General features: G+C 36.4%; 4 protein-coding genes across 13 annotated transcripts; 1 reads left to right on the forward strand and 3 right to left on the reverse strand.

The window, feature by feature from the left end:
- Positions 1 to 943: 943 nt before the first annotated feature.
- On the reverse strand, positions 944 to 7843 carry LOC106748453 (ER degradation-enhancing alpha-mannosidase-like protein 3). Of its 3 annotated transcripts, none has more exons than XM_014626973.1 (17): positions 7701 to 7843; positions 7568 to 7613; positions 7360 to 7460; positions 7203 to 7242; positions 6995 to 7107; positions 6728 to 6881; positions 6399 to 6527; positions 6138 to 6309; positions 5896 to 6053; positions 5732 to 5836; positions 5251 to 5595; positions 5009 to 5170; positions 4827 to 4925; positions 4435 to 4752; positions 4130 to 4343; positions 3936 to 4048; positions 944 to 3843 (listed from the first exon to the last, which is right to left on the reverse strand). In XM_014626973.1, exons 1-17 carry the CDS (start codon positions 7820 to 7822, stop codon positions 2152 to 2154), a joined length of 4083 nt encoding a protein of 1360 aa, XP_014482459.1. In that variant the 5' UTR covers positions 7823 to 7843; the 3' UTR covers positions 944 to 2151. The 3 variants fall into 3 exon arrangements, with proteins under 3 accessions (XP_014482459.1, XP_014482458.1, XP_014482460.1); XM_014626972.1 differs by having other exon boundaries at positions 5009 to 5173; XM_014626974.1 differs by lacking the exon at positions 4827 to 4925 and having other exon boundaries at positions 5009 to 5173.
- A 494-nt stretch (positions 7844 to 8337) lies between these two features.
- LOC106748455 (multifunctional methyltransferase subunit TRM112-like protein) lies at positions 8338 to 11843 on the forward strand. The gene is made up of 4 exons (XM_014626975.1): positions 8338 to 8422; positions 9302 to 9526; positions 9951 to 10052; positions 10223 to 11843. The coding sequence occupies exons 2-4, from the start codon at positions 9449 to 9451 to the stop codon at positions 10415 to 10417; spliced, it is 375 nt and encodes a 124-aa protein (XP_014482461.1). The 5' UTR covers positions 8338 to 8422; positions 9302 to 9448; the 3' UTR covers positions 10418 to 11843.
- Positions 11844 to 13933: 2090 nt separating this feature from the next.
- LOC106748459 lies at positions 13934 to 20039 on the reverse strand. 5 transcript variants are annotated; one of them, XM_014626981.1, is made up of 11 exons: positions 19030 to 20039; positions 18488 to 18632; positions 17579 to 17701; positions 17239 to 17438; positions 16744 to 16953; positions 15370 to 15541; positions 15219 to 15285; positions 14984 to 15143; positions 14748 to 14882; positions 14479 to 14592; positions 13934 to 14390 (listed from the first exon to the last, which is right to left on the reverse strand). In XM_014626981.1, the coding sequence occupies exons 1-11, from the start codon at positions 19101 to 19103 to the stop codon at positions 14168 to 14170; spliced, it is 1623 nt and encodes a 540-aa protein (XP_014482467.1). In that variant the 5' UTR covers positions 19104 to 20039; the 3' UTR covers positions 13934 to 14167. The 5 variants fall into 5 exon arrangements, with proteins under 5 accessions (XP_014482467.1, XP_014482466.1, XP_014482468.1 ...); XM_014626980.1 differs by having other exon boundaries at positions 14748 to 14885; positions 19030 to 19744; XM_014626982.1 differs by lacking the exon at positions 19030 to 20039 and adding an exon at positions 18827 to 18990 and having other exon boundaries at positions 14748 to 14885.
- An 88-nt stretch (positions 20040 to 20127) lies between these two features.
- On the reverse strand, positions 20128 to 21908 carry LOC106748460 (HIG1 domain family member 1A, mitochondrial-like). Of its 4 annotated transcripts, none has more exons than XM_014626985.1 (3): positions 21662 to 21908; positions 20560 to 20689; positions 20128 to 20475 (listed from the first exon to the last, which is right to left on the reverse strand). In XM_014626985.1, exons 2-3 carry the CDS (start codon positions 20645 to 20647, stop codon positions 20288 to 20290), a joined length of 276 nt encoding a protein of 91 aa, XP_014482471.1. In that variant the 5' UTR covers positions 20648 to 20689; positions 21662 to 21908; the 3' UTR covers positions 20128 to 20287. The 4 variants fall into 4 exon arrangements, with proteins under 4 accessions (XP_014482471.1, XP_014482474.1, XP_014482473.1 ...); XM_014626988.1 differs by lacking the exon at positions 21662 to 21908 and adding an exon at positions 21477 to 21608; XM_014626987.1 differs by lacking the exon at positions 21662 to 21908 and adding an exon at positions 21437 to 21608.
- Between the last annotated feature and the right edge of the window lie 1298 nt (positions 21909 to 23206).

Genomic DNA, 23206 nt, shown 5'->3' on the forward strand with positions numbered 1-23206 from the left:
ACATGATGTCAAGACTATACCTATAGAATACTGATAAGTTGAATTTTATAGTAAAACATCTGAAAGGTTTGAACACAACAATGCATGCTAAATATGAATATATTGCATTATTTTATTACGCATGTTTCCAAATTTTCTGATCAATTGATCAAAATCGGTATCTATCAATGGTAAAAATTTAATTTAGGAAATAAACACACATCTGTACAAACTTTGCTTGCACACGTGTTACACGTTTACAATACTATTTGGTAATAGCATTTTTCAAACATTAGTCATGTTCATGTTCTTTCAATCTTTTTTATTTCAACATGTACCTCTCAAAAAAACCACTTACACATAGTGGTGTATTAGGCAATATTCATATATACAGACAACTTACAGAAAGGTATGATCACTTCAATGTACAATGTACCCAATAATATTCAGTTTGGCATCTCCATCAGCAAATTGTTATTCAACATCAAACAGCAGACTCATTAGATGCGCGTTTAGCGTTTCTATTTACAATTAATATATAATATATATATAATATAGTATATAACATATACAGATATTTATATAACTAAAATATGTGATATCGAAATAAATGTAACTGTAAACATTTGGAGTTATTTGCACATTATCTGACATTAATATTAAAGAACGATTTCTTATACTACTACACGAGAGATTAATGCTGTATTTCATAGAATGTATTCATATGTAACTGGTGTGTACAAGTTCCCAAGTAAAAAAAAAATATAAAGCAGAAAGTTATCAAAAAGGCCAAACTTATCCTCGATTATCTCTTTGCAACACTATAATAAAGTTTACTTTATGTAACACAGTATTTCTCTTATACATTATATACATTGACATATCTCTCTGTATGTACAAGTTTATGTACATTTAAGGCATATCTTAACCTACCTACGGATCACAACTAAAATAATTTTCTGAATAGTTACATTATTTTATATTTAACATATCATCGTTTATCGTTTAATACCATACCGAATGTGGACTTGAATACCGTTTAATTTAAAATTCGGGGGAAAAACGCCTCGTACAAAACTTATTGCGTAATTCGGCATAAATTAGAATCGTTTATCTTATGTAAGACGATATGCAGGTGGCAGAAAGTCTCATAAATTAATGTTTAACAAATCGAGTAACGAAAATTAATGTCTAACCCTCCACAATAGATTGAAAACTGCTTTGAACGTATCTGTACACTAAATGTTATTTTAAATTGCATTGCAAGATAAACATATATTATCGTTAATAATGGCACATCTTTGGAGTAAAATGGTACAAAACGTCAAAAGAAGAATAATAACAATGTGTCTATTTTGACTCGTGATGTTATGAGCTCATACATCACAGAATATTAACGCTTTTCTCTTTTCGTACATTTACAGTCATATAATACAATGATATAATACATAGAAGTCAAAGAATAGACTCTCATCGAAACATAAATCTGCTTCTGTGGAAGAAATAATATGCCGTTATCATATACTTTAACATACAGATCATACTACAATACACGAAATGTACATCAGTGTTTAGAGCCCTGTTCAGAATATATCTTCACAACCACTTTAACACACATGTGTTGTACAGGCTACGTCCATAGTACCTATTATACATTTCATAGTAACATCACCGTTTTTTCTGGAATAACAAATTTTCTCATAAGCACCAGTGTAGAATCCAGGAAATTCTCCTATAGAGTTACAATGTATAGTGTCGTTGCAATTTGACGACCTTAATTTTTGTTTCTCTTTTAAAGCCCGCTTTAAATTATTAATAATTCACGATATGAGAGAATCTCATGTGTCATATAGCAAAACGTTTTAAGTTTTACAAATGTACTTGCGTACATCTGCAAATCTAATTCTGATATTTTGTGTTTTGTTTCAAGTGGAATATCATCCCCGATAACAGTCGCGAATTGCACATCATCTAAAGTGAGCTTTATCAAATAACTGGAATATTTTCCTAGGATATTCTGTATATATAAAAGTCATTAAAGTTCACTGCACACACATCTGGATCACAGTGCAAAAATATCAGTTGCGGTGCAGATAGCCTTATGGCCGTTGGAAATCGATTTTCTGTCTCTGCATAATAATTATAATTTGACCTAAATTTCAAAAGCTATTGTTATAATTCATCGTCGATATGTTTGGCTGTGTGGGTTTTTGGTTTAACTTCCTTATCTTTGTCTATATTTATATGTTTTTTTTCGTATTTTAATTCACTCGATTCTACGGCACTATATTGCGGTTCTGAAACTTGTGAGTCTTTACGAAATTCCGTGAAGTCTTTCTCCTCATTGGCAGCCCATATGGCAGCCCATATTTTAAATTCTTCTAACAGATCAGTAGGTACGATTTTACTTTCAGCTACATTTTTCTGCTTAGACAGTTTTGCCTTGGAATCAGATTTCTGTTTATTCTGCGTGTCACTGATATCCTTCCGAATTTCCTGCAATAACGCGTGTCTTTCGTCGGCAGAAGTTGTCCTTGCGTTAGAGGCGTTCATATCCACTGAAGAATCCGTCGATTTTTCTTTCTTCTCATCTCTAACAACTGTTTCTTCAAGTTTTACGTCTGCTGATTTCGCTGTTCGCGAGTAATCTATCTCTTCCTTGAGGGAACTTTGGGTCTTAGTCTTCTTATCTTCTTGATTACTTTGATTTTGAGGGGAGTGCAAGGTGATTTCACTCTTATCGGGATTTTTTCCTTTCTTATCTTCAGCGATAACATTTTTCGACACATCGCTCGTACCTTCATACTTGTGCAGGATATTTTGCGCGGAATGTTTTGCTGCTTTCCCTATTTCCGTTAGTATAAAATATTCAAAGTCCTCGAGTTTTTCGGTGTCTAATTCTTTGCCTTTCTTTAGAATCTTCATATTTTCATCTAAGACCCTGATATTTCTACCTTTAAGCTCCGATTTGCCGCCAGTACTGTCGCTTATGAATTCCGCAACCGCCAAGTCGTCCTCTTTGGTTTTCCCGAGTAAATTTTCTCCTTTATCCACATTCTTCAAGTTCTTTTGCAGATCGGCAATCAATATGTCGTAATACGAACTGTCTTCTTCTCCCGATTTCTCCAGATGCTTTTGCACTCCATCGATTAATATTTCTTGATATGTAGTATGTACCTCCGCGTGAATGTGATCCAGAAGGGCGATGTGTTGACTAACGATTTCGTCTTCCTCGTCGAACAAATCCGCCAGCAAGTGACGTAAAAACGAGTAATTTTCCACCTGTGCGATGCCGGACTCCGAAATTTTGAGCAACTGCTCCATATCAGGTCTTACCGACTTCATGTTTTTCAATTTCGTAGCCACAGTCTTTAAATTTAGCACCATAGTGTCCATATTTGTAAGCAGATATTGTTTCAACAGTTTCTGTTTCGTCGGTTCCAGCAATTGTCCCATCTTCCTAATAGACGAATTTGGTGCGACCACTAATAATTCGCTCAAAAACCATCGAACTTTGTAAGCCAACGACGTTTTGGTTAACACACCACGTGCCTTATTCACCCAGTTGTAATAGCTTTCCAAGATGAAACTCCTAATTCGTATACCCTTATTTTGCTTGCTGTTCAAGAATATCTGATTGACAAACACTTCTTTTAATTGATACCACAAGATCTCTACCGGTGTAGAAACTGGTCTTAAGATGATAATTGCATCCTCGGACGGCGCGGTAATCTTTACTTCACCACCAAGTGAATCTTTAATAATTTCCGCATGGAAATAATGGAAGTCGATAGTGTCTTCTTGATACTCTTGCGATTCGACCACAGGAATCGTAATATCCAGACTGGATCCTGTGGTTGTCGCCTGCAGACATACAAAATCTCAATGAAAATTTCTCTCGGAACATAAGGAATAGAATAAACTTCTCGCAAACGATAATTCAGAAATCCACAGACCTGTGGTGTCACATGCCGGCTAAGAAATGATTTCAACGAGCCTTTCAGACGTTCGAACAACGACAAATCCGTAGGTGCTTTAAGTTGAACTTCTTCTTTCGAAGAATATATTCCTACAATTGACAAATGTACAATGAAATTAACATTGTGCAATTATTCATTTCATTATACGATATGTTTATTGTCTTTATTACCAAGTGTAACTGTGAGATCGCCATTCGCCGCATTAATGGCCTTCATTAGCTCAGCTGCCTCCGTGAAAAATAGAAACACGACAGGTATCGTGACGTCATCCACCTCTTTTCCGTCACCGGACATCGCGAACATAGGCGAAGTCGCTGCGCTCGAACCAGCAACATTATCCAACACTATTCCAGCAAGTGCACCAGCCTGTTGAATTCTTCGCGCCTAAAATCATGGTACGAATAATAAATAATGCAAAAAAAAAAGGAATAGAAAACCGGTTATAAAAAGAAACGTTCTGTGAAAAGCGGTATACCTTTTCTATGAACATACAATTTCCGCGATCCATAATTACTATTTTTCCCGTTAATTTGTCCGCGTTGAGCAAATCGGTGCAAGCTGCAGGCGGATAGGTGAATATCACTTTTCCCGTGATCTTATCGAAACTCTGCAATTCAGGGCCGAACTGGGCCGGTCCAGCTAACAGCGTAATTTTCTCCGGTGGATCCGTCTTGGGTTTCACGAATGTCACCGTCTGCGGCTTAGTTTCTGGCTGTTGCGTTTGCATTTTACTCAGTTCGACCATCTCCTGCATGAACAGTAATCCCTCCTCCGAGTCTTGCGGTGTCTTTGCCTGTTCAAGAAACGAAATAACAATAAAACAGCGAGCAAAATATATAATACTTCATCATGCAAGAAATTAGTTACATTAGAAAATGTGTGCAAAAGTTGAACCCGCCCGTCCGCTAGCGTTAGAGTTGTTATTCCCATATCACTCAACATTTTCAGATGCTCCAAGTTATTGGCCTATATAAAGAAAAAAAAAATAATTGATTCCTTAGGCAGTTCCTTTTGCTCGAGATAGACGCGCAAATATTACTGAGATATACCTGAAATTGCGATGCGCTCAATCTTCGCTTGAGCGACCGTCTCGGGCAGACATCCTCGACCATATTTCGCAAAGGTTGTCTCACGGAAGCGGGAAACAAGTGCAAGCTATTCGGACAAGTACGGTCGAATTCATCCACGTGCACGATATCCCGCTCGAAATCCTGCTTGATTGAAACGTCAGGTACAATTCGACGATGTCTATCTTATGTCGCACCGATGTATCGCACTATGGTACACTTACAGACGATATATTTGTCCTTATGGAAGCAAGTGTGAGCGGCAGTAAGTGACCCTCAGTGGTAAAGATGAATTCATCCAAATCTAAAACGAGTTCTCCTGGTTCCGTGAATAACAGAAATAAGTATTTAAAGGTCTCAGATAATACAAAGCTGTCCATTGTATCATCGTGCTTGTTAGTTCTAACGTCTGACACGGCCGCGTAACCGCACGGCACTCTCGCATACGTTTGCAGACTCTTGAGTACCTTACGTCCGACTCCCAAGTAATAATGATCGCCTGTGGCTCGGTATAGGAAATAGGTTGACTCTAAGAACTCGGGTCTCAATGGATGGTGTCCCCAATGCACCTGTTTGTAATATATATATCAGAGAAAAATATAGGAGGAGGCGAAGAATAGTATTTCACGCGCATACGAGATTTCAAGCATATACGAGATAATATTACATATTTTCATAGAGCTGCAATGTTTAAATAATATATACCTGAAAATCGGTGGTGAACGCTTCCGGTATGAAGTTGTGTCTTTGCATAACTTGATACAACATTTCGTGTGTTTCTACAGCGGGTTTGATGTCGCCTTTGAGGACCTGAGAGAAATAACGTTAGATGAGCATTCTTTCTTGTCGATCAAGAGTCAACAATATACCTGCAGACCTGGCCAAAAGGCCAATAAAGCATCCATAAAATTTTTCGAGTTCGTGTTCGGTCTATGCATATGTACATCCAGCAACATGGGTCCTTGACTAACGTACTTCATTACAGCTTGGTAATGCTTGTTAAAACGTCCTAGGTATTTTTCATCGCCTGTACAGAAAGTCACGAGATAATTATAGATGTTTCGGCGGTGGATAAAAATGGTGGCGTACGTATAAAGCTACAGATGATTACCGAGTAAAATGTATGCCTTGAGACAATATTCGTAGTAAGAGTCTATGCCAGCACCGACCCCGGAATCTCTTCGTACCCAATCTCCAGAATTTACATTTAGTACAGATCCCATCAGGTCTGTACCGCGATGCCTCATTCGCCATAGAACGTCCATGGCTTTCTGTGCTTTCTCCTAAGGGAAATAGGTTAGCCATTTTAGTACTAATTAATCAGCTAGGAGTACATACACTCAGCATTCGGCCGTTTCGTGGGACAGTTCACCTCAAAAATCGACTCTCCTGTTAACCGCGACAGAGCAGCCATTTCCAATATCATGCTACCCGCGCAGGCGGTGCAAGTCTCTCTTGATACTTCCATAGGAACTCCTCTCATACCATGTTTCAGATTGATCTGTAAAACACATAGATATTGAAGTGATTGTTTCAGCAAATCAAGCGTACGGTTTGAATGTCCCAACGCGCAATTGCTCCTTTAATTAGTGAAAATATAAAGAAATTTGCAAGAAAAATGTTAGGAAGATTAGGAAATTTAGGGAAACAATCGCGCGCCTCTGTTAACGTTTAAGAGTATCATGCATCGTAGACAATCACCCTGCCATAAGGTATTCCGGTAGTTGTATTAAATGCAGGTAAAAATCGGTATCCTAAATCTTTAGCTAAGTCTAGAAGCTCTCCTCTGTACCATGGCATTATATCGGCCCGCTGTTGCAGGTATTCAGCTAATATATGACCACTGAGAAGACCTCTGTTAATAATATTTAAACATGTGTATATTATATGCATGATCACAAAAATATTCATAAATATACCTTACATACCTATATGTAACATTTGTTTCAACAGCATAATATGACTCACCCCAGCATCCTAATATTTGTTTCAAACAGAGAAACAATAACATCTGTATCAAAGCTTACATCTCTAGCAACAAGTTTGACCGCATTCTCAAATTCCTCCAAATCTCCCAATACCTGAAATATATAAAAATATTTGCATTTATGTTTTTCTTTTTTTTTAAATTAACACTTGCATTATTATATTAAATGATTATTTTTATTAAACTTACCACTAATGTATCTAGTGTATCCACCAAAGTAAGTGAAAAACTAAAAAAATTGTGGTATACAAATATATATTAGAGAGTGGATTATAATTAAAATGAAAATATAGATAGGAGAGAGATTTCACATGTAAAAGTTCTCCTTTGATTTGCTTTTTCTTACTTTCCCAATGTAGAATCTATATCACCCCTATTTGGCTCTGATCCTCTATACCGTCCTTTGCAGCTTAATGGCATCAATTCGTCAGCAGGATATGCATTATCCTTGAAAAGAATCATAAAAATTACTATACGTTATCGCTTCTATCGCAATAAATATCAGTGTATACAATTAAAAAAATAAGTACAAGTTTTTATAAATTATTATTTACCATGTACGCATTGTATGCATGATAAAACATATCTCTTGCTTCTTCTCTGTAACATGTAATAGCACAAGCATGAGAAATTGGTCATTTTGATATGGTTAATGTTTTGTTATAATACACAGTAGTTGGTACGAACTTTAAAGCTTCTCTCTCCTCCTTGCTCATGTATTCTAAGGGATCGTCTTCGGATATAGCCCATAATGCCTGTATGCTACATCCCAAGAGCAACAACCCCCAAATAAGAGTGTCGCAAGCCATTGTTTGCTAAAAAAAATAAATCTCCCTTTTTTTGTCAAGATCTTACTCTCGTGATATTACACATGGTCCATCGGGAATTCTTCTCAAATCAATTCATCTCATCTCAGCGATCTCCATTATCGTACACGATAAGAGATATACAACTCAACAAAAATGTTTTGGAGAGTACACTGCGAGTTTTCTCTCTCTCTCTCTCTCTCTCTATAAGATCTTTCTACTTCTCCTCTTCGCCCCTTAAACACGAGACATATCACTGTTTTTTAAATCGATGACACATCACACGATCCAATCGAGAGACTCGTGCCGTCTTATGTCACACACATGGTCTTATCGCTCCGACCAGGTGGCAAGACGCGTTCGACGTGTGATCGCAAGGACGAATCATAATTTGTCGACGAATCGCGGTCGCAAACGGGATTTCACAGATCGGCGGATCCTCCCCGCGAGCTCTCTCTCTCTCTCTCTCTCATTCGCGTCGTAACCGAGATGGGATTTCGGCGACGCGTCGAGAGTGGTTAGAATCCAACTGGTGAACGGGAGAGGATCGCGCGCGCGCCACGGAATACCGTTCTCGTTGTTGGCAAAGATAAACAATGGACGGTAAGGACAGCTGATTACGTATTTTCATCAAGGCCAGATGATGTGGCCGCAGTCAGTTCGCCGAGACGGTTTTCCAGCCTCGTAGCGCGGGGAATACACGAGCTTCACCATATGTTCCGCGCGCGCGGCGAACCCGTTCACCTTCCCCGTTCTCGCTCCCGACACTCGCGACACTTCCGTCCGATCTTCGCGAACAAACAACTACCGATATTCCGTCGACGTCAACTGTTTCGCGGTGAACGACGGTGATCTCTCCGCATCTGACATGATTATCGCCGTTCGGTATTATCTCTGGCGAGGCGAATGCGAGGACTAGAACGGGAGCAGTCACGTGACTGTTAGCCACCTCGCCACGAACCGGGGCGCGAGACATTTTTCCGGAAACGTCGCGATTATCTTGTCATTTTCGTCTTTATTAATCGACCCTCGGCACTCGGCCGAGTCGCACTCGTCGTCCGAATCGTATTTTAAATACGACACGTACGTCGGCTAAAAAAAAAGAGATCCCAAGCGCAGAGAATCGCGAGCAAGTTAGGAAAAGAAATGTTTTGATTGATTTATTCGATTATCTTGTCACTGATCATGCATTCATGAATACATTTCTAAGAGAAAATATCACATATTTAAGATGTAAAAAGTGTGCGCTATAAATAATTCATTTACAATTTGATGCTTTTATTACAACTGTCAAACTATCGGATGCAGTTCCAAATTCGGATGACTAATATTTAGACACGAGATATGTTTGATTTATTCATACCCGGATCAAAAATGAATTATCAATCGAACTTTCGCGGTTCTCAAAAAGATTTTCTTGCTATATACATACATGTATAAATAATTATTCTGTTTTATAAAAATAATATTAAACTTATAAAGGGAATACACGCTGCGTTCGATGCGCAAAAGGAGTGCGCGTCACAATATTTTCGCAGCATTGCGTAGCGTCGCGCACGTTTATCCTTCTGTTGTGTTGTTGTATTGAATAAGTAACTTGCTGTCGCCGATTGCTGATTATTGAACAACATGAAGCTTCTCACGCACAATATGTTAACGTCCAAGTGTCTGAAAGGTGTTACTGTTGGTTATCCTCTGAAAATCATCGTAAGTTATTCTTCGATATTCTCCAGCGCGGTGAGGTTGAGGTTAGCTTTCCTATTGCTGTTCAGCATCGTAGTCGGCGTTTGAAATGATTGAATTTTTTTTGCTCTTGAGGAAGTGCATTCTTACGGATTTATCATTGTGATAAGTCGCAGTTGATAATAATAATTTCTTTAGGGGATAAAGAAAGTTAATCTAATCAATGTAGATCAGAGATTTCGAGAGAAGAGTTGGTTTGGTAAAGAAAGGTTACGAACCACGTTAGTTTGTACAAATCATGTTGGCTCATGTTCGCATTTATCGCCGAATATTATCTTCTTATTTTGATCAACTATATCTCCACCTTACCTCAATGTGATATATTCTACTTTTTATACGAAATCAAAGTACATTTGAGACATCAAAAGATACTTGTGAAAATTTGCAGGCGAGGGATATCAAGGTATCTGAAGTAGACTTTAATTCAGATTTTATCGCTAGGATAATCCCCAAATTAGACTGGACAGTACTGTGGAAAGCTGCAGAGAGTGTAAGTCTTAATGTGTCTATGTTAAAAAAAAAATATATATATATATATAATAATTATTAAGATATATATATGTATATATTTTTTTTTAACATGACATGAAATATTTCATGTCATTAACGTGACATGAAATATTTCATGACAAGACTGAGTTATTAACCATCTTATTACAGATAGGACATGTTGGCGAGTTACCTCAGATTTTAATAGAGGATTTTGAGTCAAACGAAGACTTTTTGAAAAAGGCTCATCATGTTCTATTGGAGGTTGAAGTTATAAATGGAGACTTATTGTGTCCAGAATCTGGCAGAAAATTTCCCATCAACGATGGAATTCCAAATATGCTTTTACATGAACACGAGGTTTAAATAAGGGATATTAAATAATTTACAAATATTTATGTCACTGTTTCTTTTCAACTCAGATTGTTATATATTTAGTATATAACTCCATTACGACTTATGTTAGACTATTTTTTTTTTACATAATTAATATGTTTAATAGCAACGAAAAAAGAAACTAGATGATGAGGTCATTTAGTATATTGTAAATGAGTTTACAAAACTTACATCTGTATTACTTATATCTGTGACAAAAGGCTCAAAATAATTTATAAAATATATTAAAAATACTAAGTATCATTTCACCGATATTATTCTTTAATACGTTAAAGAATGATTTCGTAATGCCATGAGCCAGTAGTATTCAAGCAAGTTTCAGCAGGGGTGCTATTACGGCCGAAACTGTTTGTTCATTTATAAACGAGAAAAATTCGCCTTATTTGACCGGCCTATATAATGTATAACTTACAAATTGGTTGCCCTTATAAATGTGGGTATAAGTGACTTTATTAAGTTAGATTATTGCATATGTAATATGATTACAGATATTTTATTGCACAGATATGTCTAGAGACAATGGGATACAATTTTTTTTTGTATCGTTTGCAATACATAACATACAACATTTTTCATTTACATCACGTTTATATTGCTACTTAGATAATCCGCCCGGATATTATTTACTCCATTATCTGAGTGCGACGTTCTAGGAATGTAACATTTTGATACAGTTGTTTCCCCTCAGCTATAGAGCATAGCAAATCATTGTAGCAATATTACAGTGAAATATATTAAATTATAAGTAGAATAGGGGATATTTCAATATATGTTTTCTTTGGATAATAGATAATACTGATTAATATATGAAAAATATGCTTATTGACAAAATATTTATTCACATGTATAAGACAGTTGCCTTGGAACCAGTAATTTAAACTTGAACTATGAAGCAGCCGGAGTTACCCGTGTCTCCATATGTAAAGAATTATAATGATCTGTTAATACAAGAGAACATTCCGTTGAGACTAATTTCTTAAAGTACGTATGTAATAGCATAAAATGACCAATACCTATTGCACAAAACCCTTTGTGACACTTAATTCGTTATCTATACAGTAATGAAACAAGTGTTGAACATTATTTTATTCTGCAATTAAAATGTCTCCTACAAGACATGGAGAGAGAAATTGAAGATAGATGAGTGTGAATTGAGATATTAAAAATATAACTATTGCTATCCGTTTTGATGCACATTTTAAATGTAGAAATCTGACATCGGTAAATAATACTTTCCCCATCTGATGGAATCATACATGTAAACGGGTATATTCGAAAAGATGCTTTTAATTGAAAATGGCTAATGTTATTTGAAGGTCGTGTGTATTCTATTTATACATATTAGTTTTCTGTACCAATGGCAATGCTCAAAATATAGTCAAAATATATTACTTTATCCCTTGTAATTTTCTTCAAGAGTCAAAAAGCTATAAAAATAGCTCTCAACTAACATTTCAGCCACAGCCCATCTGTTATTAACGTTTTAATCGTATCTTAAGTATTTGTAAAAGGCTGGATTATTCTTGAATCAAGCTATGAAAATATTTCTGTACATTAATTTGACTATAGCATATATAAATATTAATTTTCATATTATAGTTTACTATTAGAAACCTCATTTTGGTTACGGCCCATTCTGCATACTAATGGAGATTTTGCTGCATTAGAGATATGCAAGTTTTCTACTATAATACTTCACTTTGCCTGTTTTACAATACGAGCTTATAAAACATATCTCTAAATATACGTCCATCTATTGGAATTTCTTTTATACCTATATTTCATTAAAATATATTCTAATACTGTGTTATATTGGCTTCAGATTTCAGATAAAATCTTCATTCTGAATATGACTACCATATAGTCGAAAAAGGAAGTCCATTTCGTAGTATTTTTCAGGAATTTATCAATATTGAAATATTTATTAAAGCTATCGTAATATATATGAAAGTATCATTCAACAAAACATTTTTTTTTCTTTTACTTAAATGTTGACGTTTCCCTAATAACGATAATAAAGTCTTTAACGATAATAAAGATAATAAAGTCTTATTTTACAAAATTGACAGAATATTAAAGGAAAGAAAGATTAAACTTAATTAATAATTTTGTGTATTTTAATACTGATAAATTCCTCGGAACAGTAAATGATTACTTATTCGATAAAATCAACATATATTATACGTACTTAAAGAAATATTAATACTGTAGAGTACTTTCATTATACTAACTAGCATATGTAAAATTATTACCAATTACTAGGACTTGTAAGTTAATGATTCTCGAAATCGTCTCGAAGCATTATTAATGGTCAGGCATAGCCCATGGATGTACTTGGTACTTTGAAACATTTTCGGGAAAACGAAACTATGGCCCTATTAATTATTGATGAACTATGAACGTCAAAATCTTTATTAAACTTATCCATATCTATGGAAAGGTTTAAGAAAGACCTCGTTACACACTATTTAGACAATTTAACCACATATACAATTAGAATAAAATTGTTAAAGTTTTTCGTTAGTACTCAAATATGTCCTAAGTGAACTTTGACATATTTCTTATGGACACATTAGACTCAATAAGATATGTTAAAGGTGGAAATACTGTGTAATTTAATGCAGTATTTTATGTCATTACAGTGTATCAGAAATAGTAATAGAAATCTGCGAGATATACAGCATAATTGCGTGTGTATATGAGGAAGATCTAATAGTGTATTTGCCACTGGTAAATATTACACCACACTTTATTCCAATCATCCTGCATTATTTCCCAAAAATCTGAAAATTTTCTATACATCTTTCTGACATTCTGTATGTATGCAGTGATGTCAATGATGGCACCGAGCCACAGCGTCGCGTGTCCGTGAGAGTGCGCAACTCCGGGCGTCTTCGGCTGATTCGATGTATCCGCTGTCTCCCCATTTCCAACAACTATTGTTAACCACGACTATTATTACAGCTATCACGTCGGCGAGATCGCAGTCTCGTAATCTCTCTGGTCTCTCTAGTCTCTCAATCTCGTAGTCTCTAATAGTTAACAATAGCTGTTGGAAAAGGAGAGACAGCGTCGAATCAGCCGAAGACTGCCAGAGTTGCGCACTCTCACGGACACACGACACCTTGTGCGCGACACTGTGGCTCGGTGCCATCACTGTATGTATGTAATATCGGTGCGATTAAAATGTTAAACGTCTAAAAGAATGGCCTGCTTTTAGACGTCTTATTACTGCACTCTTTTAATATCCCGACATATAAATCTCTATTTATGTTCACACGTGTCATTACACCTAGAGTGACCAATCTCAAAAATTTTGGCAAAATTGATGCACACGTCACGTCATTTAATGCGTTTACATCTTATTTAAAATTAATAATTTCTCGGAAGTAACACTTCCTCACCCCTATACGCTATTCTCTATAACAAAATGGCTCATGCAATAAGTTATAAATAAAATAGGAAAACTTATCGATTACGGCTTGATAATCAACAAAAATATTAATTTTTATTAAACTAGAATAAAGCATAACATAAAAATTAATTAGATTAATATTCTCGTAACAAATCAATATAAGAAACAATATTTAACATAAAATTATAATAATATCCTGAGGTAATTTTTCACAACAGTTGTACACATTCACTTCTAAATTAAGATAAAATATCTTATTATTTAACAAACGCAAAAATGTCAAGAAAGAAACAGCTACACATGTTTCATTTACCGCGGCTCTCCGTATTAGCTATGTTCCTTTGCGAATAAATGGAACCCTGAGCTAATCCCCTTATTGGTCCTTTCCGTAATTCGGATTGCGGGCCCTTAGCGAGACAATGTTTCGTAGAGATCAAATTATCGTCGTGCCCTATCGCGAGCGATCTCAAGAACGGTTGCTTGGACAGTAAGTTGGGATCTGGCCCCGACCATGGCGCATAATCCGGCCTGAAATTTCCCGTTGCGTTAAACATTCATGAAAATCTCACATGGTATATCGATAATATGCAATAATAGATTATTCTCTTAAACGTACAACAATAGATCATTATTTGCTCCTTTTGGTAAATCTGAATTTGTCCCGGTTGGTTTGGTTAAATAAGGGGATTTGTATTCTTTGTCTTCCGTAGTACTGGTTCCACGTGAAACTCTATCAGCACACACAAAACATTGTTAACGAAATATCAACGTAACTTGGAGTGTGAGAATATTTACGTAAAAATCCATGAAGAATGAGAATGACGTTTTAAACAACATTTTAACAATCAAGAAGTACTGAAAAATATCTCAAAACAAGCATCTTACTTCGGTATCTCAGTCTTATTTTTGGACCGTTTTGACTTTTCAGTCTCTCCCTCTTTACTTATCTTCTTAATCGGCGAAGCTGTTAATTTTATAGCTTCTGTTACTGGCGGACTATCTTTTCGCTCGTCGCTTCTGCTACTGCAACATTAGATACAAATGATGAGAGAAAAAGAAAAAATCTGCATAACAGCGCACGCGATTCTTTTTGCGTACGTTTCGAGAAGTTGAAGTTTTACCTTTGGCTACTAGAAGTACATATTGGTCGAGTAGCTTCCTCCGCTACTACTATATCTAATATATGTATCGCTCTCTCCTCGTCATAATCTACGCTATCCATGGCAAGCATCACCACTCGATCTGGCACCGTCTTATATTTCTCCATCAAACGCGCTTTCACTGAAACATTTCCATCGTGTATTATACAGTAGTATACTTATCGGTGAACAAAACAGAAACACGGACTATACGTACTCTTATTTTTCTCTTCTGTGCTTTTCATTCTCGGCGGAGGTGTAGGTGCAGTTTGTTCGTTTTGAGCCTATAAAAATAGGTTTCTTTTTCCTTTCTTTTCTACGCGCAAAATAATATTGCATATGCGAAATTACCCGTTTAATTCAATTACCTGTTCTTCCTCTTTCTTTTTCGCTAGAGCCTTGGCAGGAAGAGTAGGATTCCGTTTTTCATATCCTAGATCGATTAGTTTCTCAGACGCCTTCTGCACGTTGTTATCGCTCTGTTCTAGTATTTCCAGTAATATCGTTTCATCCGCTTTCGGAAATACGTTTTTCAGGTACCTGTGCACACATGTCAAGCATATAAATGTTTAATACAAACGTATCACCGTTACGTGCGCGACATACAAACATAATATGATGCATCGCGTATTTTATGCATTTTGTGGTACTATTCAACATAATATATCCAAATTATATTTCGTTACTAAAATAATGAAAATAATTTAACATAAATCTTACTTTAAACGGGACTCGTGTACGTAATGGACAAATAAACACATAAAGGACCGATAATTAACAATACTTATGATATGTACATGTGATCAATAATGTAGTTAATATGAAAATAAATTTGCAATAAAGACCTGTCTTCCTCTTCATAATGAACGCTGGACTATTTTGCGCCTTTATCAATATTTTTTTTTGATATAATACACATGTACATACCGTCATGCTTGGATTTCGTCTCATTTTGGAATAAATAAGTTTTCTCACCATCATAAATAATCGATCAAATTTAATGTTAAGCAAGCAAAACCAATTATCCAAGCTTTCAGTTTATTATACATTGAAGATAAAAACGTATGAAAACTCTTTTATTCCGTTCGAGATCCTTTTGTAAAGATACAACTAACATAACAATGACATTTAATTAACAATGTAAGCTTTACTCATTGTGCCACTAAACGTTAAATAAAAATGGTATCGATAAACTAACCTATTCTAGATAGTGTAAATTTCATACTATCCAACATGTACGGTAAACCAGGAAGAAACTGAAAGATAAAGTAAAAACTTAAATAATAGATACCACGAAATTGGATATTATTGCTTTATGTGGTAAATAAAAGATATTTTTCTTGAAAGCAACGAAAGCGTAATAAAATTAATAGCAAGATATTAACGATGATTCATCTACGTTTCAAACTACATCATATGATACCTGCTATACCGTGCACGATATATAAATTATTGATCAATCTTGAAAATAATCGGTCAATTTAGATAATTCATTGCATCTCGAGTACTTAATGCCTGAAAGTAATTTAAGGAGATGCATGGATTTTTGATACATGCCACTTGCTACTGTAATATCGATAATGTCGTGTACATGTGAAATATACCAGACAGTTGCAGAAATACAAAAAAGAAGGCAGTGCTCCTCGTCTGGTATATCTCTTTGGAGCTATCACAAGGTACGATATCAACATCTAGCATCCAGACTGGGTGAGAGAGACTGAAATTATAAATGTGGGTTAAACCTAAGTTTCATTTTTGGGGAGTTAGGGGCTGGCCGGACCCCACGAGGTGGACTCAATGTTAATGCTGCGTGTATAGCGTGAGCTGGTAGACGCCATCTCGGGATTGCATAATGCGAATGCACTCCCACAGGTGTGCACGGTCCTGGTGCACAAAGAGGATTCTTTTCCACTTGAAGAGCACTCATGACCAAAGCTGCTCTGTTATGGTATCTGAAAGACATTGGCTGCCGACTTAGCACCGAATCTAACATAGTGCTAATTTAGAGAAATAGTGGACGGGGGACTTGGACAGATTCGAGCAATGTGCGGCTTGAAAAATTAACTATCTTTTGTATACAATACAGTATTTCATTATCCCGTGTCGATATCGATATTGATATTAATCGTTGTACGCGTATTCATTGTGTGTGGAAATGTTAGGTAGTGTGAGTAGTCAAATTTCAGATAAGATCTTGCCAAATGGATAAGCCTTATCTTGCGCGATAAGTTACTTACTTCTTCAGTAAGAGACGAATATGTGTGTCGGAAACAGTCGGGAACACAGCATTGATTTTCGCTACTTGTGACTCGGAGTCCGAATTTTGAGTAAAACTTGTCTCTGTGTTTCTCACCGGAGTCGGTGATCCCAGAGTAATATCACCGAATCGTGTTGTCACCGCGCTGGTGGACTTCAGTGATAACGGAGTTTTCAGCTCCTGCACATACACACCGTATTTTGGTTACGCAATCGTTCGAGGGACGAACAAATTTTACAAGATAGCGACAGTTAACTCACTGGCAAGCGTATTCATGCCTCGATAACATAGGACTGATTCAGATATCGTTATCTACTTACCTGCCCGCTGGGAGGTAAAAATGCTAGCTGTGGATTATGATAAGGGGACGGTGTTGGATAGATTTGTGGGGCTCTATGAGCACCTGTATAACTTAAGTGCCCGCCACCTCCGCTTCCTCCGGTCTATTTATTTGTGGTATATTGTGTGTGTTATCCAAATGCAGCGTGTGCACATCACAAGAATACATACATTGACAGTGTAATATGCGATGTGACTTAAGTGCGAGATGGGACATATTTTTTGCACATGTAGAAAAGAGCACATGAATATTTGTCAAGGGTACAACGATATCTCGCATAATTATTTTTCGAACAATGACACCGCAATATTGGACTGTGACATTGCTTTTTCAATATCTAATTAGAGACAATTCAATTAGCTGTTAGATATATATATATATACACTGAGAAAAAAAATGTAGTTGAATCAACGAAGTTTTGCTGAAACCAACACAATTTTTTTAAGCACAACGTTTTCAACGAATTATACAATTCCTGTGATAAGTTGTCATTTCATTCAACGGTCGTGATTTGGTCAGCAACTGTATTAATTCAACATATCATTGCGCCAATGTATAATTTGTTCAATGCATATGACACTTCCTTGAGGGTGATTACTGACTTTGTAGATCCAACTGCTTTTTCCTCAGGCACAAAGTTTACATATGTCTAACGTACGCATCTGTTTAGTTGAATTGCTTGAATGAAAACTATTATTTTTGTTCAAAGATATTCTTCAATTACGTAGCTTCGATCGCACAGAATAAATATAGCATATGCTTTATCTTTATATACAAATAATATATATATATCCCAAGCTCTTAATGAACTTATTGACCGCGTTATGCAAGACCTTGCTACGCACATGTATATAAATATATATGCGACTTAAACTAATTGTTAACTGACCTGCATAGGAATATCTTGGGAGGTAGTGGTAGTGGCCGAACTCAGGGCCACCGAGTTCTGAGACTGTATGTACTGCGAATACTGCCAGTACCTCACTCTGGGATCTTCCCATGTTGTAGTGCGATTGAAATGATTTATGAAATATCTGAAAAGTCGTTGATTAAGGCACGTTTAATCTTTCGCGTCGTGGAGCATCGTGGCGAATCGATTTTCAATAATAAGTATTTTTAAAACTAATGCACTCATTAGAGAGAGAGAGAACATCTATGGGTCGCGCGCGTAAGTTAATCGAGACGAACAAAATATTATCATCGTCAATGTTCCCTTTGTGACACATACGTTGACGATTTGTTCATTTATCTTCCTCCGAGCGGACTTCGAATGCATCGAGATCGGTAACGGCGTGATTAATTTCGCGCGATATCGATCTTTTATCGATACAGGAAGATTCTGTTCTCGGGGATTTCGAAGGTGGCGTAATAACGAAAGAGAGAGAGAGAGAGGGGGGGGGACGAAATTCCATGTCGCATTTTCTTACGTACGGACGACCGCTGCGAATGTCATATCTGCATTCCCAACCAGGTGGTAATTGACTTCTGTCACCTTGCTCCGCCATTTTTCCGCGCTTCGTGTTTTGGATAATTGCGGCGTGAGATATTACGTATCACTGATCTCCCACGCTTTCGCTATCACACACCGTCATTTATCTGACGTCGCTGCGCGATGTCACGTTCGTGCGGCGAAGCAGCGAGATCGGACGAGACCGATACGAGACTTACGACGGCGTTCCACTGAGCCGGTGTCTCGGATCGCTCCTGGGAGCGATTAAATCCCATTTAAGCCCGATTTACATGAACGTGTATTCTGCTGGAAAAAATATTGCACGATATGTCAAGAATGAATGATCGTTCTTGACATTTTCTCTCTGTCATATTACACGTGCAACTCTCGTGTATTGTTTTTTTTATAAAATCCAAATTGGATTTAAAAACGAGGTGCCTATGGTTCATGAGAAATTGACTTGTTGTCGTGCGGTGATGCGCAGAGGGTGCGCAAAAGCGCGACGCACGTCAGCATGGGGTGTCAGCTAAACTCGAAACGGCACTCGAGAATTTTGTGACCTTCCCGCGGCTAAGTCGCTGGAGCATCTGATTTGCATTCATAATTTTCTTATTTGAATTATTTAAAATATAGACGTGATACACGAACGTAATTGCAACGAGATAGTCACTTGTATTACTTTAAATTCAAGTCTGCAAATGCGACAAGCATTTTATATAATAAAAGGAAGATAGAGAAAAAATAGTGACAGATGCGTTGCATAAGAAAATAATGCTTTATTTTAAAAATGCACACAAGACCGTATAATTCTGATTGTATATTGATAAATTAAATATAATACTGCTCAGAAAAGAATCATCATTTATCAAACTAAAGGTGAATCTCCAAATAAATAATTGTTAACAATTTCTACACTTTTACGCGAAAATTCTACTCAGTATGAAAATTCATCTTTAGTAACACAATAGACAGCAGACTCGTATCTAATAAGCGCCGAACAATATACTTCATTACTATTTACTTTGTTCTTATCAATTACTAAGGTTGAGGTAAACTTCAAATAAAATTACAGACATCACTACATTGGGGTCAACGAAACTGTAGCTTGTAATAACTTAAATTACACATGTTATACGTCTTCCATATATGACAATTTCTTCTCATGAAACTAGACTTTGTTTTGCGTTTGCTTTGATTTAAAGAACAATTGAACTACAGTCGTGAGAACTGTACTCAACATTAAGGTTCATTTTCATCATGTAGCACGTGCTTCTTTATCATATGATAAACCATGCCAAATGTTAAGCAGGCTATTGCTGTTCCTTGCGCAGCAACACGTAATTGTATCAAATACAACTGTGTGCTCGTCTGTTTCCTCTTAAAGTTATAAGCACCATAGGCGCAAATACCTGCAAAGCTTACTAAACCTGTTCGGACAAGCAATGTATACATAAGATATGTAGCAATAATAAATGATAAATTTAAACTCATTCATAAATTTGCATACATACCTGCCACGAGGAATGGTGACTTACGTCCTTTGTCTATTAATCTATCAGTTAAGGTCTGATCGATAGGTACGTCATCGACATTGGCCATTTTTAGAGAGCAAGAAAATTGCGTCAATTAATTTCTGCCAATCTGTGGAAAAGGTCAGTTGCATTACGGTAAAAGTTACCGATGGGATTAGGAACGTCCAGATAAATTATTCCCGGAAACGTTCAGTTTGAGGCATTTCCTATTTATGTCACATTATTTTAATTTTATTATTATCGAATTTTGTTGTTATCAAATTAGAATGATACACGAAATAATTGCACTTTATTTTGCACACACACGATCTATAACAGATTTATAATGACGCGAATTATTCTCGGAGCGACACACAACCTTGCTGTTACATCATAAATGGTTTCAACATTAATCATCATTACTGCTACTTGGATCGGGTTTGTTTTGCCGCGAGTCGTGTACGTACACCAGCGGAAGTACAGGATACACAAATTATTGCTATGTTGCCAGACACAAAAATTCACAAGTACGAAATTTTACAATCATCCTTAAGATAGTCGCGATCATATCGATCTTGACTATACTGGCACGTGTGTGGTTCAAGGTCGCGGCACTGGACCACCAAATGACTACCGCCCTCTCATTTTTGACTCTTCTCGGTACTGTACGATAAATAAAAGAATGTGCCCATCATTGACTCGCGTGATAAGGATTTCCCAACGACAAAGTAGAACGTTGAGGATTGCTAATCGGACTTCTAATCGTAGGAAATTATCGTTTTTAACAATGTTACTTTGACGTCTAACCTGAATTCAATCTCAGGCAGCTTCTTCAGAGATAAAAGTAGCAAATGGAAATTTTTTAAAAATTATTTACCATGTCTGAATGAAGCATTAAATCATGTCACTGTGCCCACCTGCATCGATACCTGATCCTTAAAAGTCACATGATGTTGACGGCATTAATTTTTTTTTCGTACATCTCTCTAATTGTAGAATTGTATTAAACGTGCAAAGATGACTGGGTCATTTCGTAGCATGGAGATAATTGCGGAAGCGTGTGTGTATAAATTAATATATCACGACGGATATCTTTACTCACCTTGGAGTGCCTAGCAGAATGTTCATTCAACCGACGAATGACACTCGAGGAGCAGATCGAAGTGACATGCGTGCTGACTACTGAAGTCGATGCGCGACTATGCCTGGGTGCGATACAGTATATGTATCGTTGATTGGAGTTTAACAAGTTCGCAGAACGTCCGTGAAAAACTGCCGTTTATCACTCCGCCGGTCATTATGTTATTTAGTACACGACGACTACGATACACCACTACTACGATATACTTTTTATGTGGTTACGCGCGTCATCCGTCAGATAGTTATCTGTCAAGAACACAGATTAGAGAATTATATGGACATATGTTCGAGATTAGGGACGAACGATACATCAAAAAGAGGGAACGATGTCCGAACAAAAAAATAATGAATGTTATTAAAACGAAGAACATCAAAATACTAGACGTATTTCTAGAGAGCATCAGCATTGCGTTATTTTGTCATTATCGTTCATCAGACGTAAAACAAGGACCGAATGACGCAATATCGCTGAAAGTGTCCACCGAACGCAGCCTTTGTATTATATAACAATATATTCGTTTAAGACCAGGTCGCACCAACGTTATTTTGGCTTTAAACAAGACATATATATGTGTTTGTTTTTATTTATTTAGAAAGAAGGATAATGAGAGGCACATGTTTAAGTCTCGTTTAAAACCTAAATAATATTGACGCGACCAAGTCTAACTGACATTATTATCGTACTAATTAAAAAAACGGAGTCGGTCAGATTTGTTGTTGACTCGTACTACTACCTCGATTCTCCCTAGACAGTGGCGGCTCGTAGCGGGTATTTTGGAACTAATAAAAATAACGGGTCAAACTGTTACAAGTATCTCGCTGCATGCTTTGACCCGTTACTGTTATTAGTTTACGAAATCCCCGCTATGAACCGCCACAGTCCTTAAAGAAGAATTGAGATCGCAGCACGAATCAAGCGGTAAGATAGTCAAACTTTACTTTTTTAAATAATAGGACGTAACGGCGGGTTAGACAACCATTTTGTCTTCAAGTACGACTCAACAGCGTAACGAACAGTTTTCTTATCTTCACGTACGATTGAAGGGTAAGACAAAAGACCTTTCTATTTTATTGTAGTAATGCATCAAAGCAAGCCGAGTGGTTTTTACTTTTAAACAACGCAACTTACAAACTCTTCTTGTTCTTCAATAGCACGATCCAACAGCAAATAGTTGATAGTTGTATTTGCATTGCAAATAATTATTAATATACCGAAGGATATTCAACTTAAAAAAAAAAATATTACGTAACACGAACATAAATAGGAACAACGTCGTACGACGGAGAGATAATAAAAGTATACTCCCGTTTTATATCAATCATTTATTTTTTCCATACAAATTATAAACATGTTTTTCAAATACTGTACATATATACTGAGTTCTATTATATTTTTAAACCTCTAATTTTAATGATATATCATTTTATTTATTCTCATTTACTCGTTAAAACAACTACTTTGATCCTCATTTCGTTTCATTTATGATAATATACAGGTAGATTCTCT

This window comes from Dinoponera quadriceps, unplaced genomic scaffold (assembly GCF_001313825.1).
Source record: "Dinoponera quadriceps isolate SergipeBrazil2010 unplaced genomic scaffold, ASM131382v1 scaffold2183, whole genome shotgun sequence".
Classification (NCBI taxonomy): Eukaryota; Metazoa; Arthropoda; class Insecta; order Hymenoptera; family Formicidae; genus Dinoponera; species Dinoponera quadriceps.

What these genes read in the sequence shown, in the direction of transcription:
- LOC106748453 (XM_014626972.1), bottom strand. Translation starts at nt 7,822, where the DNA reads ATGGCTTGCGACACTCTTATTTGGGGGTTGTTGCTCTTGGGATGTAGC. An exon ending in TAAGGACAAATATATCGTCT is followed by an intron (nt 5,174 to 5,250) that starts GTAAGTGTACCA and finishes GTTTCAATCAAG; the next exon opens with CAGGATTTCGAGCGGGATAT. An exon ending in GCCGGCATGTGACACCACAG is followed by an intron (nt 3,844 to 3,935) that starts GTCTGTGGATTT and finishes GTATGTCTGCAG; the next exon opens with GCGACAACCACAGGATCCAG.
- LOC106748455 (XM_014626975.1), top strand. Translation starts at nt 9,449, where the DNA reads ATGAAGCTTCTCACGCACAATATGTTAACGTCCAAGTGTCTGAAAGGT. An exon ending in GTTATCCTCTGAAAATCATC is followed by an intron (nt 9,527 to 9,950) that starts GTAAGTTATTCT and finishes GAAAATTTGCAG; the next exon opens with GCGAGGGATATCAAGGTATC. An exon ending in TGTGGAAAGCTGCAGAGAGT is followed by an intron (nt 10,053 to 10,222) that starts GTAAGTCTTAAT and finishes ATCTTATTACAG; the next exon opens with ATAGGACATGTTGGCGAGTT.
- LOC106748459 (XM_014626980.1), bottom strand. Translation starts at nt 19,103, where the DNA reads ATGGCGGAGCAAGGTGACAGAAGTCAATTACCACCTGGTTGGGAATGC. An exon ending in ATTCGTCTCTTACTGAAGAA is followed by an intron (nt 16,954 to 17,238) that starts GTAAGTAACTTA and finishes AATGTCTTTCAG; the next exon opens with ATACCATAACAGAGCAGCTT. An exon ending in AATAAGACTGAGATACCGAA is followed by an intron (nt 14,593 to 14,747) that starts GTAAGATGCTTG and finishes GTGTGCTGATAG; the next exon opens with AGTTTCACGTGGAACCAGTA.
- LOC106748460 (XM_014626985.1), bottom strand. Translation starts at nt 20,647, where the DNA reads ATGGCCAATGTCGATGACGTACCTATCGATCAGACCTTAACTGATAGA. An exon ending in GTCACCATTCCTCGTGGCAG is followed by an intron (nt 20,476 to 20,559) that starts GTATGTATGCAA and finishes TTGTCCGAACAG; the next exon opens with GTTTAGTAAGCTTTGCAGGT.